Source organism: Zeus faber (genome assembly GCF_960531495.2).
Source record: "Zeus faber genome assembly, chromosome: 12".
Lineage (NCBI taxonomy): Eukaryota > Metazoa > Chordata > Actinopteri > Zeiformes > Zeidae > Zeus > Zeus faber.
The window spans coordinates 32,824,794-32,841,468 of record NC_137196.1 but is presented as its reverse complement, the minus strand read 5'-3'; the positions used below and the strand labels follow the sequence as shown (position 1 = coordinate 32,841,468).

Sequence of the window (16,675 nt, the reverse complement as noted above, 5' to 3'; positions counted from 1 at the left end):
CAACTTTTAGCTTGAGGATGCCATTTAAGAAAAACTAAAATCCCAAACAAGACAATTGGTCCAATTTTTAAGTGTTTCTTACCCTATGATGTCCTGTAGAAAGTCCACATCTGAGTTATTTTCCAAAAATAACCAATATTACAATATTCACGTTTTACGTACCAAGTACCTGAAAGTCACTGTAAATCCAAAATGAACTCAACTTAGAAGGATGGACGGTGCATATCTATCCAAAAATGACTTGGACTGAAGATCATGGCTCTGAATGTCCTGGACTCCTGCACTGATCTGGGACAACTTTTTAAATGTAACATCCATGAATCCAGCTTGATGAAAGTGAAACCGCTATTCAGTGTCTTTTACAATTTATTTTGCATATTAAAGCTTTTAAATACATGAAAACAAAATGAGCATATAAATTTGTAAACATCGATGAATATGATTTGTAGCCAAAGCCGTTTCGTCCTCGTTTCTTTCAGATCTTTAGATTTGCCTCAGTTCCTGTGCTTGGCGCACACACACGCACACAAACACACACACACTCTCTTGAGTGGTTTCTTTATTTCTTGGTTTTGGCTGTTTTCTCTTTTCTTTTCTTCACATGTTTGGGCACTTTGTTCTTCCTCTTTTCTCTCTGTTCTTCTTTGCTCTTTTTCTTTTGTTCCTAGGGGAAAACAGCGACTTTTAGTGTTTTAATCCCAAAGTTCAGTTACTTCCTGACACTGCAAAATAAACATTGTCAAACAAAGTATATCTCCTGAGCAGCAGCAGGTGGGGCTGCTCCACCTCATTAAGATCAGCTGTGATGTTGTTCAATGGAATCATCTCTGATCTAAGCAGGAAGTGATTCCATCTTAAATAGCAACTTCTGGAGAAGATGGTTTGAAAAATTATTTGAAAAGTTTTTACAGCAGAAAAGACAAAAATACAGTGAGTTAATTTCCTCCATCTGGGTTGGGCCGTCACAGGTGCAGCTCAGTCACTAAAGCAGTTTCCGTTTGGAGCTGTTCGTGTGAACGTCGATGTCCAAATCATTTGGAGTGGACATGACGTTACCCAGAAGCTCCCTGCTACAAAGTCTGTGTGACCAGAGCAGGCGATTGTCAGGATCATTCACAGCGGGTGGGGTGTCGCGTGTTGAAGATGTCTCCATCATGCTTCAGTTATTTACCTTGGTGCGTGGAGCGTAGCTGCTTCCTCCTCCTTTCTGGTTCCCTTCATCTTCCTTTCCAAAAATACATGGAGTACCAACATAAAAAAAGAAAAGGCTGTAGACTCGTCCACCGTCTTGGGTGTGTTGTAAACCTCTACAGCGTCATGGCGTAACGTCCTGCCTCCTGCAAGCTTCACCCAGGCTCCGCCCCTCGTCTCAACCAAACTATTTCCAGGCGGCGTTAAGGCGTCTGACATCGACCATCTCTGCTTGTGTTGCTGCATGTGTGAAAGGGAAACTCTGGACATTGTCTGGACATTGCCTGGAGTGCATGTGTGAAAGCAGCTTGTGTTTCCCTGATATTTAGGATGTAAAGGACTGTGTTTATTATTATGTACAAGGAGATGGTAAAGTTAGAAATGAACGGAGACGAGCGTGACTATCGAGTTACTTTTGTGTCTTTGTTATACAATCAAACAGAACAGGTTTGAGAGTAAAACGATCCACATTGCAATCCAAAAATGTTTTACTGCAAGTAAAATAAATTGGTGATAAAAATCTATGCATGCGAATCCAAAGGTTTTGCTGTTGAGCTGAAAGACGTAAGAAAGGTGTCTACTGGCCGGTCTCCATCGGGGTCACAGCCTGGAAACCTCTTCAGTTCAACCCCTTTAGTCAGCACACAGACAGGTCTGCAGTCAGCACAGACAGGTCTGCAGTCAGCACAGACAGGTCTGCAGTCAGCAACGTCGTCCCCTGAGGCTCCAGGCTTTATTCAATCTTTTAAATAATACCTTTATTAAATCAGTATGATCATTTCAACCTGTCTTACACTCTGCCTCCAGAGAAGGAACCTCCTCCACCCATTCTCCCTCTCCCTGTCACTCCCTCCCTGGCTCCACCCTCCAGTGCAGCCGGTGGGGAAAGCCAAGTGCTTGTGCCCGATGCTGCCACACTTCAGACTTCCTGAACTAACAGACACCATGTGGTGCCTTCTCCGTCCCTTATTTTAAAAGACACGCCGAGGGTGGAGGCGTTTTTAACAATATCACCACCTGACTCTAGAACGTCGACATGTTTCAGGTTCTCATCGTTGTAGTCGAGCTCCACCGTTTGGATCGGATGCGCCATTTTTCCAAACCATGACAGCTCCTGGTTGGAGATGAACGGCCTGAGACGGTGACGCTGGTAGACGTGGTCACAGGCCACGCCCACCAAAACGAGCGAAGGAAACATGAATGTAAGATGGAAACATCCTGTGCTCCTCCTGCTTCCCTTTCATTCAAGCCGCAGATCTTAATGGAGAATGAAAACACTGCAGCGTTCGCTCTGTCCGTGACGTCGTCACCTTCAGATGCGGGGCAATGTCAGGTGAGGTGGGCGTGGCCGGCTGCTTGACAATGAGTGCAGCTTGGATTCTAAGGAAAACATTGGTCGTTTCTCCAGACTTGCGGACTTGGTAGTTCAGACTTGGCAAGTTTGACTCGGGAGTACAGACTCCTCTTGCCATTGCCATTACCACCGCTTGGTGCCAAATGCATTGTGGGATACTTGTCTGTCCCAAGTCCACACAAGTCACCACCGATGCGTCCTCCATAAAATGGGCGGAGCAAGTCCACATCCGGGCATTTGGACTGGACTTGGCTTGATGCAGATTTTGAATTGGAACAGTACTTGGTACTGCGACTGATGACGTTTCACAAGTACACACAAGAACACAAGTACAGACAAGAACACAAGTACACACAAGAACACAAGTACAGACAAGAACGCAGATTGAGAAAGGCCTATTGAAACCGTTCTTAAATGGAATCATTTCCACACAGATCCACTGGGGATCCAAGCTGAGCCAAGTTCCGTCACTTTCTGTTGTATAGAGTTCCGCTTCATGGTTCTCACAGAAAGTATTTCTTCAAATCTAGTTCAGAGTGGGAGGCATTACATCACATTCCAACAAAATACTTGAAAAATACTCCAATACGTCCTCAGTTGTGCTGCTCTGGTTCCAACCATCCAAAACACAACAACAGGAAAGAGGATTTAAGCTACAAACCTTCTTGTCCACCTGCTCTTCTCTGTTCTCCTGGTTCTTCTTCTCCTCCTTCTCCACCTCTTCTTCCTCCTCCTCCTCCTCCTCCTCCTCCTCCTCCTCCTCCTCACTTCCCTCTAGCAGCGCAGGAACCTTTAGCAGGACGGACCCAGAACAACGTTTTAGCGTCGAACATCGAGCAGCTGAGCAGTCGATGAATGAGTGTGAGCTCCAAACCTTCTGCACTCCGCTCAGGTCCTTCCTGAGGCCGCTCAGTGTCTGGTACAGGACCTGAAGAGGACGTAAGCACGTTAGCACGTTATGGTACAGGACCTGAGGAGGACCCTAAGCACGTCATTGAGCGCTGGAGGGAACTTCTCCTACATTGTCGTTCTGGGTGTTGGCAGCAGAACCCTCCTTCATTGCATCCACATCGCGCTCGTAGTGGCTGACGTCAGTGAGCGTCCTGGGGATGAAGGCCTTCTTAAACACCTGCCACAGCCAGAAGAACATGGAGAACATGAACATGAACATGGAGAACATGAAGAACATGGAGACCATGGAGACCATGAAGAACATGAACATGGAGACCATGGAGAACATGAACATGGAGACCATGGAGAACGTGGAGAACATGAACATGGAGAACATGAAAAACATGGAGATCATGAACATCATGAACAACAGGCTCATCCACCATCACACACATGTGTTGGCAGATGATGCAGGTGACGGGGGCATCTCTTGCGTCTACGTCACCAGCATGCCTTCTCCTCCTCCTCCTTGAAAGCAGTGTTGTTGGTGGTGTTGGTTTTCTTGGTGGTGTCGTTGGTGGTGGTAGTATTGTTGTTGGTGTTGGTGGTGGTGTTATTAACGTTCTTGGTGGTGTCGTTGGTGGTGTTGTTAGCGTTCTTGGTGTTCTTACCTCCTGATCCACTGCGTCCTGGTGGCTGCCTTCCTCAGCTGTTCTCTGGGCGGTGACGCCCATCGCCTGGAGCGGAAACACATCAGGTACTCAGAGTACCTCAAAGTACATCATGATGTCTCAAGAGTACCTCAAAGTACTTCATGACTTCTCAGAGTACCTCAAAGTACTTCATGACTTTTCTCCAACCCCTGAGGATATACTTATTTGGATATCAAGGGTTTATCATCCAGGATATACAGTGGGGCAAAAAAGTATTTAGTCAGCCACCAATTGTGCAAGTTCTCCCAATTCTCTGACCAAAGAATCCAGGAAATCACGTTGTAGGATTTTTAATGAATTAATTGGTAAATTCCTCGGTAAAATAAGTATTTGGTCACCTACAAACAAGCAAGATTTCTGGCTTTCACAGACCTGTAACTTTTTCTTTAAGAGGAAGGCAGAGGTAAGCAGATTGTTGTAAAGAAATCAACTCTGGGAGCAATTATTAGAAAATGGAAGACATACAAGACCACTGATAATCTCCCTCGATCTGGGGCTCCATGCAAGAGCTCACCCCGTGGGGTCAAAATGATCACAAGAACAGTGAGCAAACATCCCAGAACCACACGGGACCGAGTGAATGACTTGCAGAGAGCTGGGACCAAAGTAACAAAGGCTAACATCAGTGCCAGACGTGTCCCCCTGCTTAAGCAGTACATGTCCAGGCCCGTCTGAAGTTTGCTAGAGAGCATTTGGATGATCCAGAAGAGGATTGGGAGAATGTCATATGGTCAGATGAAACCAAAATAGAACTTTTTGGTAAAAACTCAACTTGTCGTGTTTGGAGGAGAAAGAAAGCTGAGTTGCATCCAAAGAACACCATACCTACTGTGAAGCATGGGGGTGGAGACATCATGCTTTGGGGCTGTTTTTCTGCAAAGGGACCAGGACGACTGATCCGTGTAAAGGAAAGAATGAATGGGGCCATGTATCGTGAGATTTAGAGTGAAAATCTCCTTCCATCAGCAAGGGCATTAAAGATGAAACGTGGCTGGGTCTTTCAGCATGACAATGATCCCAAACACACCGCCCGGGCAACGAAGGAGAGGCTTCGTAAGAAGCATTTCAAGGTCCTGGAGTGGCCTAGCCAGTCTTCAGATCTCAACCCCATAGAAAATCTTTGGAGGGAGTGAAAGTCCGTGTTGCCCAGCGACAGCCCCAAAACGTCACTGCTCTAGAGGAGATTTGCATGGAGGAATGGGCCAAAATACCAGCAACAGTGTGTGAAAACCTTGTGAAGACTTACAGAAAACGTTTGACCTCTGTCATTGCAAACAAAGGGTATATAGCAAAGTATTGAGATGAACTTTTGTTATTGACCAAATACTTATTTTCCACCATAATTTGCAAATAAATTCTTTAAAAATCAGACAATGTGATTTTCTGGACTTTTTTTTTCTCATTTTGTCTCTCATATTCGAGGTGAACCTATGATGAAAATAACAGGCCTCTCTCATCTTTTTAAGTGGGAGAACTTGCACAATTGGTGGCTGACTAAATACTTTTTTGCCCCACTGTACAAAGTTTAACAGCTTGTACTTTAGAGGTATTTCTACTCATGACGTTGTGGTATTAGTACTGTACTTTGTGCAGGTACTGCTGGATGTTGCTGCGCGTGATGGAAGGATCGGTGATGAAGTCAAACAGTTCTCTGACACTCATCACGGCCACACCCCGTCGCAGGAAGAAGCCTGCAGCAAAACTTTATTAGCACGCTGCAGCTAAACTTTATAAGCACGCTGCAGCAAAACTTTATTAACACACTGCAGCAAAACTTTAACAGCACTCTGTAGCAAAACCTTAACACGATGCAACACACTAAACTTCATTAATATTTAGTTCCAACTCCATGTTTACTTCACGAACATCTACAAACACAACATTAATTGTATTATTGATCAGGGTTGCTGTAGCGACCTGTGATCGGGACGTACCGCTGATATTGCTGCAGTCCTTCCTGAGGAACTCCAGCGCGTGGGGGTGGTCATGCTCCACCGACTGAGATACGTCGATGATGACGGCCTCGCCCTCATGGTACCTACAGGAGATCATTTACTACAGCATTACTACACTGTTACTACAGCATTACTTTAGAGTTTCTAGAGCACTTACAACCGCCATGCCACTCCAGGTAGCCATGACGGAACCTGGGGGGGCATGGCGGTTGTAACACTACAATGCAGTAGCGCTGTAGTAAGACTACTACCTGTTACTACAGTCTTTCTAGTGTAACATTGTCACATGGTTGCATATGGATGTTGCAGTGTTTACCGCACAGAGCAGGACACAATGAGACCTGACGCCAAGACCACACGGACAGGACACTTTCCTGGTGTCAACTGTTACTACAGCACTACTCGAGGATACCTACAGCAGGTTGTACTCGCTGAGGTCGGCGTGGACTAGCCGCGCCTCCTGGAACATAGTCCTCATGTTCTTGACCAGATCCAGGTAGAGCTGCCGGGCCCGGGACTCCGACAGGACAGCGTTCTTCAGGAGGGGGGCCGGGCTGGAACACAAGGCAAGGTGAGCCAACCTGGAACCCCTGACCTCACCTGGTTATTGATCAGAGCATCCTTACGTGTTGTTTTTTCCGACGAAGCCCATGAGCAGCACATGGCTCCGGAGCATCACAGGTTCTGGACAGGGGATCTGGGCCGCCTGCAGCCTTGACCAGGACAAGAGTGTTCCACCCGTCTTACACCAAAATCAGCAGGTACACAGACAGAATTTTTCAACGCGGGTAAACCCGCTAAAAATATGTGGTTGTCAACTTTCTAAACCCTAACCCTAACCCTATTGCCAGTATGACTTTCTTTTTCTGGTGCATCGCTTCTGACATCACAAACATGCCGTAAAAGGGGCGTGTCATGGTTCCTGGTTGTGATTGGGGGAAAAAAACAATGCAAGCAGCATGGAGGTCAGGTCTGATCCTTCGGCAGCAGGGGGGGGAGCAGAGACGCTCCTCCAGTTTGGAGCCCGGCAAGGGGGGGCCGCTAGGGTGGCTTCCAGCCCGACAGGGAGTGTGGGGGTTCTACTCTGTGGTCCCCACACTTAACATTTCACGGTCCCCGTTGTGGGAAAAAAGTCATTACGATTTTTGATTTAAAATTCTAAGCGGGATATTAAAAGAGGGAATGACACAGGTATTCATGTCTATTTACACGCCAACGTCCGGAACTTCAACCTGCATCACATGGTGCCGCTAAATGGATAAACATCAGCTAAAGGGATGCACATCAGCTAAAGGGATGAACATCAGCTAAAGGGATGAACATCAGCAGGGTGTCTGTTTCCACCGGAGCCGGTAAATACCCTTGAGTACTGCAGGGTCATTTGTACCAGGAATTAAACCCAGGTGGAACCTTTCCCCACTCATGACAAATGCCAGATGTTAGCTTATTTTTGGTGCAGTGGGAGGGGGGTGTTAAGAGTCTTCCCCCAGGACTGTGACACCGGACCTCATGGTGTTTTCTCACCTGATCAGGTTCCTCATCTCCTTCTCCGCCCACGTCTGCACCATCTTGCGGGGGTTTCCTTTGCAGTAGCCATGACGGAACCTGGAGGGGGGGGGGGGCACGGCGGTTAGTCTTCTACCACCAGGATCCAACTGGATCCTCTAAGGAACCAGGCCCAGAGTCCAGCCTGGACACTGGGCCTGGTTCTGATAAGCTCAGTATCAGACCCAGGGTCCAGATCTAGGTGAAGTTCTGAGGAGCTTGAGCTTGGTTCTGGTTCTGGTCTGGTTCTGGTCTGGTTCTGGTTCCAGTCCTGGTCCCTCACCTGAACTCCCCACTGACGTACTTGTCCCGGTCCTTGAAGGTCAGGATGGATGTCTTATAGATCTTGACTGCTCTGCTCAGTCCAGAGGAGGTGGAGGCGTGGTACACGTTGGCCTGAGGACAGCACCAAGTGTTAGGGGGGGTGTGTGTATCAGTGTGTACAGTGTGCATAAGTCTGTGTGTGTATCAGTGTGTACAGTGTGCATAAGTGTGTACAGTGTGTATAAGTGTGTGTGTGTGTGTGTGTGTGTGTGTGTATCAGTGTGTACAGTGTACATTAGTGTCTGTGTATCAGTGTGTACAGTGTGCATGAGTGTGTGTCAGTGTATATAGTGTGCATTAATGTGCGTGTGTGTGTCAGTGTGTGTGTACAGTGTGCATTAATGTGTGTGTGTGTGTGTGTGTGTGTGTGTGCGTGCGCATTAGTGTGTCTGTTCCGCCCCCAGAAGCCCCTCCCCCAGTCTGGGTTGCAACATCAGAGCACTGTGATGATAGTATGACATCAGAGCACTGTGATGATTCAAGATTCAAGAGGTTTATTCGTCACATACATTTACATACTTTCATACATATATGCAGTGAAATGTAATAAAAAAGAGAAAGCACAATGTGAGTTCATACATATACAATGACAACGTATTGTTATCTCCACCTGCATAGAGAATGGTCGTTTATCTGCATATTTCTGTATTGCTCCACAGTTTAACACCACTTTCATTAAAGATACCAAAGTGAGATCACGTCTCCGGGTACTTATTGGAAGAGCGTTTAGCTCGCTGTATAGCCACGTACGACTTCACGTGGTGAGGGCAGAAGAATGTGTGTGTGTGTGTGTATATACAGTGTGCATTAGTGTGTGTACAGTGTGTATCAGTGTGTACAGTGTGCATGACTGTGTGTGTGTGTGTGTGTGTGTGTGTGTGTGTGTGTGTGTATCAGTGTGTACAGTGTGCATGTGTCTGTGTACATTAGTGTCTGTGTATCAGTGATTACAGTGTGCATGAGTGTGTGACAGTGTGTGTGTGTGTGTGTGTGTGTGTGTGCGTACGTGTGTGTACAGTGTGCATTAGTGTGTTCTTGCCTCCTTGCCGGTGCTGATGCAGCCGTGGATCTCTTGGACGGTTCCTCGGTTCAACATCTTGAACAGGATCATTCGGGTTCGCGGGTCCAGGACCTGCAGAGGCAGCACAGCGTGTCAGAGCAAGGAGGGCCCAGAGGGACCCCCACCTGAGGAGCATCACTAGGCGCCGTGCATGAAGGGGGGCCTCTGTTCTCACAAGATAAAAAGAAGAAGCCGTTGAAGGTGAAGGAAGCACTTAGAGCAGCCGTCTCACCCTCAGGGGGTAGTCACCGCTTGCAGTATTCCACAGGGTCTGCCGGTTGTTTTTTTTGTCAAATTTTATTTTTGTGAAAATGTTTTAAAAATATTTGAGAGAAAAAAATATATATGCTGAGTAAATCTCCATGAAGAGGAAAACAGCAGAGTTTCTATTTCAGTGACGGACTGAAAAGAGATTTGCAGCTTCTGGAGTGATGGTGCCCCCTCCACCTAGAGGAAGAAGAGGAGACTGACTCACCTCCTCGACTAAGAGGAAAAGGAGGAGACTGACTGACCTCCTCCAACTAAAGGAAGAGGAGACTGACTCACCTCCTCCACTAAGAGGAAGAGACAGTGTCACCTCCTCCACCTAGAGGAAGAGACTGACTGACCTCCTCCAACTAAAGGAAGAGGAGACTGACTCACCTCCTCCACTAAGAGGAAGAGACAGTGTCACCTCCTCCACTAAGAGGAAGAGACTGACTCACCTCCTCCACCTAGAGGAAGAGGAGGAGACTGACTCACCTGCTCCACCGTGGCTCGATCTGACTTGTCCTTCACACGACACCTGAGAACGGAGATCACAGCAACACATATACATATACAGTGGGGCAAAAAAGTATTTAGTCAGCCACCAATTGTGCAAGTTCTCCCACTTAAAAAGATGAGAGAGGCCTGTAATTTTCATCATAGCTACACTTCAACTATGAGGGACAGAATGGGGGGAAAGAATCCAGGAAATCACATTGTAGGATTTTTAATGAATTAATTGGTAAATTCCTCGGTAAAATAAGTATTTGGTCACCTACAAACAAGCAAGATTTCTGGCTTTCACAGACCTGTAACTTTTTCTTTAAGAGGCTCCTCTGTCCTCCACTCCTTACCTGTATTAATGGCACCTGTTTGAACTGGTTATCAGTATAAAAGACACCTGTCCACAACCTCAAACAGTCACACTCCAAACTCCACTATGGCCAAGACCAAAGAGCTGTCAAAGGACACCAGAAACAAAATTGTAGAGTGTCATATGGTCAGATAAAACCAAAATAGAACTTTTTGGTAAAAACTCAACTTGTCGTGTTTGGAGGAGAAAGAAAGCTGAGTTGCATCCAAAGAACACCATACCTACTGTGAAGCATGGGGGTGGAAACATCATGCTTTGGGGCTGTTTTTCTACAAAGGGACCAGGACGACTGATCCGTGTAAAGGAAAGAATGAATGGGGCCATGTATCGTGAGATTTTGAGTAAAAACCTCCTTCCATCAGCAAGGGCATTGAAGATGAAACGTGGCCGGGTCTTTCAGCATGATAATAATCCCAAACACACCGCCCGGGCAACGAAGGAGTGGCTTCGTAAGAAGCATTTCAAGGTCCTGGAGTGGCCTAGCCAGTCTCCAGCTCTAAACCCCATAGAAAATCTTTGGAGGGAGTTGAAAGTCCGTGTTGCCCAGCGACAGCCCCAAAACATCACTGCTCTAGAGGAGATCTGCATGGAGGAATGGGCCAAAATATCAGCAACAGTGTGTGAAAACCTTGTGAAGACTTACAGAAAATGTTTGACCTCTGTCATTGCAAAAAAAGGGTATAAAACAAAGTATTGAGATGAACTTTTGTTATTGACCAAATACTTATTTTCCACCATAATTTGCAAATAAATTATTTAAAAATCTAACAATGTGATTTTCTGGATTTTTTTTTTCTTATTTTGTCTCTCATAGTTGAGGTGAACCTATGATGAAAATAACAGGCCTCTCTCGTCTTTTTAAGTGGGAGAACTTGCACAATTGGTGGCTGACTAAATACTTTTTTGCCCCACTGTACATACATATGCGATGCGAGGGTGTGGGATTAGCCGACACCAACTCGGGACTAGTGTCCATTCGAGGCTAGGTACAGGCAAGGGTCGCCAGTCCTCTTGCCCGGCCTGTGACCCGCGCACGCGCGCACACACACGCACACGCACACACACACACACACACACGTCACTTTTTTTTTAGGTACACCTGTTCAATTGCCTGTTAACACAAATAGCTAATGAGCCAATCACATGGCAGCAGCTCATTGCATGGAGGCATGTAGACATAGTGAGGATGACTTGCTGAAGTTCAAACCCAGCATCAGAACGGGGAAGAGAGGGGATTTAAGTGACTTTGAACGTGGCATGGTTGTTGGTGCCAGACGGGCTGGTCTGAGTATTTCAGAAACTGCTGACCTACTGGGATTTTCACGCACAACCATCTCCAGGGTTTACAGAGAATGGTCCAAAAAAGAAAAAATATCCAGTGAGCGGCAGTCGTGTGGACGAAAATGCCTCGTTGAGGTCAGAGGTCAGAGGAGAACGGGCAGACTGGTTCCAGACGACAGAAAGGAAACAGTCACTCAAATAACCACTGGTTACAACCAGGGTTTGCAGAATTTACATTTACATTACATTTACATTTACTCATTTAGCAGACGCTTTTAACCAAAGCGACTTACAATCATTCAAACACCGACGGACGCAGCCATCAGGAGGAATTAGGGGTTAAGTGTCTTGCTCAAGGACACTACAGCATGATAGCAGGAGGAGCCTGGGATCGAACCAGCAACCTTTAGATCACTAGACCACCAGCTCTACCGCCTGAGCTACCATCCCCATGGTACCATCTCTGAACGTGGAACCATGAAGCAGATGGGCTACAGCAGCAGAAGACCACACCGGGTGCCGCTCGTCAGCTCACAACAGGAAACTTAGGCTACAATTGGCACAGGCACCAAAAATGGACGATAGAAGATTGTAAAAACGTTGCCTGGTCTGATGAGTCTCCATTTCAACTGCCACAGTCAGATGGTTGGGTCAGAATTTGGCGTAAACAACATCATGGATCCATCCTGCCTTGTATCAAGGTGCTGGTGGTGGTGTAATGGTGTGGGGGGTATTTTCTTGGCACACTTTGGGCCCCTTAGTACCAACTGAGCATGGTTTAAACACCACAGCGGACCTGAGTATTGAGTATTGTTGCTGAGCATGTCCTTCCCTTTATGAGCACAGTGCACCCATCTTGTGATGCTACTTCCAGCAGGATAATGCACCATGTCACAAAGCTCAAATCATCTCAAACTGGTTTCTTGAACATGTGTATGTATTGTAATTATGTATGTATTGTAATTTCAGTTGGTTGACCAATGTGTCCGACTATTGGAGAGAGGTGTGTGGTCATCTCAACGTAACCCAAATGATGACTAACCCTTCCAGGCCTCATGTCAAGTCAACTTGAATGGATCTGATCTTATCCAATAGGAGTGATACAAGTGTTGATTCTGGTGTCTTTGACCTGAATAATTGAGCACTGCCCACAGCCTGCATGAGGATACGCCACTAAAGAAGGTTCAACCGCCAGTCGATTTTAATAAGCAGTCCTTCTTACATGATCTTTTTCAGTGATATTTCAAATACATTAGAAATCCCGGACGTTCATCTAGCACCAGATCATTTTATAGGCACCTTCAACTCTGTGGTTAACAAAACTCCCTCCTTTAAAAAGCAAAGAACTAAAGATAGGTCCAGTCCTTGGTTCAGCTCTGAACTATCGTCCTTGTTCAAATTGAATATTGATTCCTTGATACCAATGGGACATTTTAGAAATGTGCCTCCAAATCTCATTGTTTTTGTTCTCATTGTTATTTATTTGTTTTTATCTGCAAAGTGTGATCTCAGCATCATTGAACATGGGGGTTCATCCCCCAATGTATCCCTGAGAACTAAGTAAAGGCAAAATGAAATTCACATGAGTATTAGTGTAGTACTCACATATGGTTCTCTCTCTGTTTCAGAGTGTTGGTCACTTTGTTGATCACTGAGTCTGCAAAATCCAGTTTATCTGAAAAAAATATATATACATTAAATTCAATGTATATGGTTTAAATACATAAAGCTGAAATATACGCTGAAAATGGTTACATTTTATTTATTTTTATTTATGTACCCTTATCAGTCCCACAACAGGGAAATTTGCAATTACTCAGCATTTACCATCCTAGTATCTGACGTTCCTAGGAGCAGCTAGGGGGTTAAGTGTCTTGCTCAAGGACACTTCAGCACACTACCTGGAGGAGCCTGGGATCGAGCCAGCAACCTTCTGCTTACTGGACGACTTGCTCTACCTCCTGAGCTCAAATATAATAATATGGTTTAAATGTCAAATATGGTTGAAGTGTTTTCTAATGGAAGGATCTTCACCCAGGTTGATCTTGTTTTCAAACTTCCTGAGAGCTTTGTCCACCGGCGTGGACGCCTTCAGAGTCCTGCTGGATGGCTGCACCTGAAACACGAGACAGAGTCAGACCACGTGGACCCCATCCCAGACCCAGAGACCCCAACAACCGGGATCACAAGAGCCTGGAGGATGGCGTCAAGGGCCTTGGCATCTCAGTTGGTTGAGAATCCACTTCCCTAAGTGACTGAGATCCATAACCACGCCGGAGAAGGGACCAACCCATGTGGAACGCAGTGAGGAGCATGGAGCTGGTACCTGGGGGTTGAGGCGTGTCCTGCTGAGCTGCTTAGTCAGGTCTGATCCTGAGCGCTGCCATGCCCACTCTGCATCATCATGATCATCATCATCATCCTCCTCGTCGTCGTCCTCATTATCATCGTCATGCTGTGGTGAAGGCTCCAGTGTCACGTGGTTCAGCTGGGTCTCCAACAGAGCAGCTGGAGAAGAACTGAACCAAACAACACATGATAAAATTATATTAATATCATCACATTATATTAATAAGATGATAGTTATTACGCCGATTATAGAATATTTATGAGTAACATAAAGAGATAATACATAGATAATACTTAATACATAGAATACATTATTTTCTTACTCTTCCGCGTCGTCGAACTGTCCGATGAAGACCTGAGTGTCAGACATGATCATCAGTCATCAGATGTTGGATCAAGTTCTTTAACCTCACGTCGGATCCAAACCACAATAACAAGCGGAGCACGTGTGGAAACACTTCCGGGTCCGCCTCCTTCTCCTTCTTCTTCTTCTTCTTCTACTTCTACTTCTCCTCCACCTCCCGTTTCAACCCGCCACCTACTGGGCGGACAGAAAATAAACAAAATAACGACAAAAAAAAAAGACGTTGTTTGTATTCTAACTAAGCTCATGGAAAAGTACCGCCGATAATAAATACAATCATTGATACTTTTGATAGGAAAAGTAATAATTGATATTTTATATGCTTGATATAAAAAATACATCATTTTAAATGTATTTAGTCCATAAGTGCCAGCGTGTGTTAGGGTTAGGGTTTAGGGTTAGGGTGTGTGTGTGTGTGTGTGTGTGTGTGTGTGTGTGTGTGTGTGTGTGTGTGTGTGTGTGTGTGTGTGTGTGTGTGTGTGTGTGTGTGTGTGTGTGTGTGTGTGTGTGTGTGTGTGTGTGTGTGTGTGTGTATATTGTGGGTCATGGTTAGGTTAAGGGTGCGCACGTTGTTCTCCGGAATTTCCCGAACATGATGTCACAATGTCCTTGTTTGTTTAATGTCAAACTTGTGTCACAAAGCAACGTTCGGTTTTCACGTAATCGACCCCAACCCTAACGCTTACCCGAACCAACCCAAACCGTAATAACCCTGACCTAACGCTGATCCTAACCAACCCTAACCCTGATTCTAACACTAAACCTGCAACTCCAGTCCCAGTACATCAGAAATACTGTTTATCCTTACCCCCAGCACAAATACTGACCATCTAGATAAATGTTGATAAATGAACAAACAAAATAACACTACTCTGTACAATTTACTCTGTGTACTTTATGTACTCTCTGTACTCTATGTACGCTCTGTACTCTATTTACTCTGTGTACTCTATGTACGCTCTGTACTCTATGTACTCTGTGAACTCTGTGTGCTCGGTGTATCCTTCTGTTTTGGCCTCCACTCACTTTCATTCAGCAAGTTGGTCACGTCTCCAGTAAAGCACTTCCGGGTTCCACTGTGAGTACGGAGGCCGTAGAGGCTCAAAGGGGGAGGAGCCAGATGAACGTTCTGCTCCCGACGCAGTCAAATCAACAAAACGACACTGGCTCTTTCCCAATCTGCGTTGTTGTCTGTATTTGTGTTCTTGTCTGTACTTGTGTACTTGTGAAACGTCATTGGGGCGGTAGCTCAGGAGGTAGAGCTGGTCATCTAGTAATCCAAAGGTTGCTGGTTGGATCCCAGGCTCCTCCTGCTAGCATGCTGTAGTGTCCTTGAGCAAGACACTTAACTCCTAACTGCTCCTGATGGCTGCGTCCGTCAGTGTTTGAACAGTTGTAAGTCGCTTTGGATAAAAGCGTCTGATCAATGACAAAATGTAACGTCATCAGTCGCAGCCCAAGTACTGCTCCAATTCAAAGTACGCATCAAGCCAAGTCCAGTCCAAATACCAGGATGTGGACTTGCTCCGCCCATTTGATGGAGGATGCATGGGTGGTGACTTGTGTGGACTTGGGACAGACAAGTATCCCACAATGCATTTGGCAGAATGACCGTCCTGCGTCCTCCTGTCCCCGGGAGTCTGTACTGCCCAGTCCGGACTTTGCGTACTTGGCATTGAGAAACGGCTACTGTCAGAGACCTGGTTGAAGTTAGTCTCATATTCAGACTATGGCGAAGTCAGTCTTATGCCGTCTGGGCCGCGGCTTTCCTGGCGTTCACCCGCATCAGAGCCCTCCTCTGGGCGAGTACTGACGACCTGTGCTCACTATGGTATTCAACGCCTCCCTGGCCGAGTCAGTGGTCCCGTCCTGCTTCAAGAGGTCCACCGTCGTTCCTGTCCCGAAGATGGCCTCTCCAACCTGCCTGAATGACTACCGTCCGGTGGCCCTCACCTCGGTGGCCATGAAGTGTTTGGAGAGGCTGATTAAGGATTACATCTGCGCCTCCCTCCCCCGCACCTTGGACCCGTTGCAGTTCGCGTACCGGCAGAACAGATCCACGGATGACGCGGTCTCCCAGGTACTGCACACCACGCTCACACACCTGGATGGCCGGAAGGGGGCCTATGTGAGATGTTGTTCATAGACTATAGTTCAGCTTTCAATACCACAGTCCCCACCAGACTGGCTGTCAAGCTGCAGGAGCGAGGACTGAACACTCCGTTGTGTGCCTGGACCCTGGACTTCCTCAGCCAGGTCCCAGGTGGTTTGGGTGGGGAGGCAAATGTCCAGCTCCCTCAGCCTGACCACAGGATCCCCCCCAGGGCTGCGTCCTCGGCCTCCTACTGTACTCCCTGTACACACATGACTGTGTGGCCAGGTCCAGCTCCAACACCATCATGATGTATACTGTACTGCATGATATTTACTGTACTGTATACTGTACTATATGATGCAGTACTGTACTGTAAGATGTAGCACTGTACTGTATGATGTATACTGTATGATGCATACTGTATCACTGTTCT

General features: G+C 46.3%; 1 protein-coding gene across 1 annotated transcript; it reads right to left on the bottom strand.

The window, feature by feature from the left end:
- Positions 1-353: 353 nt before the first annotated feature.
- Positions 354-14,254, bottom strand: riok1 (RIO kinase 1 (yeast)). Its single transcript, XM_080010670.1, has 17 exons — positions 14,107-14,254; positions 13,761-13,953; positions 13,469-13,550; positions 13,040-13,109; positions 9,775-9,817; positions 9,013-9,105; positions 7,933-8,045; positions 7,629-7,709; positions 6,731-6,817; positions 6,521-6,658; positions 6,084-6,187; positions 5,734-5,840; positions 4,108-4,173; positions 3,567-3,674; positions 3,420-3,473; positions 3,207-3,335; positions 354-664 (listed from the first exon to the last, which is right to left on the bottom strand). Exons 1-17 carry the CDS (start codon positions 14,157-14,159, stop codon positions 560-562), a joined length of 1,626 nt encoding a protein of 541 aa, XP_079866796.1. The 5' UTR covers positions 14,160-14,254; the 3' UTR covers positions 354-559.
- Positions 14,255-16,675: the final 2,421 nt, after the last annotated feature.

What these genes read in the sequence shown, in the direction of transcription:
- riok1 (XM_080010670.1), bottom strand. Translation starts at nt 14,159, where the DNA reads ATGATCATGTCTGACACTCAGGTCTTCATCGGACAGTTCGACGACGCG. An exon ending in ATCGAGCCACGGTGGAGCAG is followed by an intron (nt 9,106 to 9,774) that starts GTGAGTCAGTCT and finishes CTGCCTCTGCAG; the next exon opens with GTCCTGGACCCGCGAACCCG. An exon ending in TACGTCAGTGGGGAGTTCAG is followed by an intron (nt 7,710 to 7,932) that starts GTGAGGGACCAG and finishes CCCCCCCTCCAG; the next exon opens with GTTCCGTCATGGCTACTGCA.